Source organism: Mucor mucedo, assembly GCF_025094135.1.
Source record: "Mucor mucedo strain NRRL 3635 chromosome Unknown EV154scaffold_134, whole genome shotgun sequence".
Taxonomy (NCBI): Eukaryota; Fungi; Mucoromycota; class Mucoromycetes; order Mucorales; family Mucoraceae; genus Mucor; species Mucor mucedo.
Window position 1 is genome coordinate 84,206 of NW_026252418.1, and position 2,146 is coordinate 86,351.

Genomic DNA, 2,146 nt, shown 5'->3' on the forward strand with positions numbered 1-2,146 from the left:
AAGTGTTTAGAAAATTCAAACGGGTTTTGAATGGCCTCATGGTCAAGAAGAAGGGGCTATCCGTCGTTAGCCCAAAGCAATAGGAGCACTCGATGGTAAAAATGCTGTTATTTAGTGTCCTAGAGATCACCCAGAACATTGGCGTGATAGAAAGGATAACTTTGTGATGAAACTGACAGCAATCTGATACAACAAATGCCGTTTCACGTATATCCGTTTCGGTAACTCTGGTAATAGCGAAATGTCCATAACATGTTCATTGCCTTAATGATATGTATTTATAGGTCGCACCCACGATGCAGGTGCTATCAAGTGGACTGAAGTGTAGACCCAGTTTTTACGACATCCAGTAACATTTTTCCCTTCGGACGGTTACATTCTTGCAGGTTATTTATATACTGACTATAAAGTTAACAAATAATTTACTTACACACCCTCTGTAGATTCTGCATATGCTCTCTATCGTAATGTAATTGTTCCATATCCTTTGAGTGAAGTATCAGGTAATTCTGACGAGGCCGTTGCCAAACGCAAATTCAACAAGGTCCACTCTTCAGCAAAAATCACCATCGAAAGGGCTTTTGAAATACTCTCAGCTAGATGGAGGTTCATAAAAAAACACGTCTACATGAAGTAGATGAAAGATATATGCCAAGTCATTACTGCGGCTTGTATCTTACACAATTTCGGTATCAACATTGGGGATCCAGATTTCGAAATTGACGAGGGAATCGAGATGGATGAAGATGAAGAGGGGAATGGGGAAACAGCTCGAGAGTCTGTTCGTACAAGAAGAGATGAGTTGAACCGATGGTTTTAATCGAGACAATAAGGAGGTACCAAATGTAATTTAACATATGTATTAAAAAAAGAATATCTTTATTGATTGGGTCTTTGCTGATGCATACGATTATGCAACTCGTTTAATCTATCACCGTATCGTTCCAAAGCAGCTGTAGCTCGGTTTAAAAAAGCAATGATTGCTTCTCCCGTAGGATCTCTTCTTTCTAATCGTGAATCCATATACTCTCTGAACTCTGGAAATGTTCCATTACAAAGCTCGTGCTCTCTATCAACAATGCGATTAAGCATAGTGTCATGAACCACGTACTTTGCACTTTGCCCCTGACCACGAATCCCCGACTATTGGAATGTTCTGGAATCCCATGCTGAGATTCAACAACCCCAGTGTCCAGAACCTTCCAGGACCTTCCAAGACTATCCACGCAATGAACTTCCGCTTCCAAGAGATTAGTAATCATGACTCGTTTCCAAGTATCTCCGACGCCAAGCAATTAGTAATCATGACTCATGGGTTTCGGCCACGTAAGCTGAAACCAACACTAAGACTAATTAAGTAAGCCAAGACATTCTTAAATGCAAACCCATGTTATCTGAAAAGATATAAATACTCCCCCTTTCCATTACCTTCCCCGTTCCACGTCGATTATCTTGTATCTCTTGTATCCTTCCCCTTCCCTGTATAATCTATTATTATAATTAAATACTTTGTAAACCACTCTTCCTTTGTCTCGTATAACTAGTAGGTATCTTCTGATATTATTGCTATAATATATTCCTAGCCACGTTCCTGACACATAGCTTCAGTATCAGAGGTCGTGGTAACTGGTGTAGAGTTTACCTTTGATCTTGGAGGACGAGGTGGCGAAGAAGAAGGATTGGTAGGTTCAGGGGCGGGAGAAAGATTGGGTGGTGAGGTTGTGGAAGGATTCACAGGAGGAGGACGAGTACTGGAGACGTGATCGGGAGAGGGTGTTTCCACTCTTCTGCGAGAAGAAGGTGGTTGCGATTTCTGAGAAGGAGCAGGACGTTCATGTTCTGCAATAGGTACAGAAGACTCAGCAGTAGCTGTGGATGATCTTTGATTTACACCATTACTATTATCAACAAATTGTCTTTAATGAGATGAGTACGTGTGGTGGCAAGATGGTGGGAAATTTTGTTAACATCGCTTCCAGCTTATCATAGACAACATTAGGTTCGAAACGTGATTCACCTGTTGATTGGCGTCATGGAAACTCTTCCTTGAAATCTTTCATCACACGCTTCCTTTTTTTTTTTGCTCCTCTGATGGTCGACTTCTCAAATTCTGAAGGCGAGCCAGTTGATTATGTTCAATTGACAT

At 41.1% G+C, this 2,146-nt stretch overlaps 1 protein-coding gene across 1 annotated transcript; it reads right to left on the bottom strand.

Moving 5' to 3' along the window:
• Window positions 1-879: 879 nt before the first annotated feature.
• On the bottom strand, window positions 880-2,146 carry EV154DRAFT_568807 (uncharacterized protein; the record flags this gene model as incomplete). Its single annotated transcript, XM_051606094.1, has 4 exons — window positions 880-1,143; window positions 1,643-1,898; window positions 1,969-2,017; window positions 2,101-2,146. The coding sequence occupies 4 exons, from the start codon at window positions 2,144-2,146 to the stop codon at window positions 880-882; spliced, it is 615 nt and encodes a 204-aa protein (XP_051452796.1).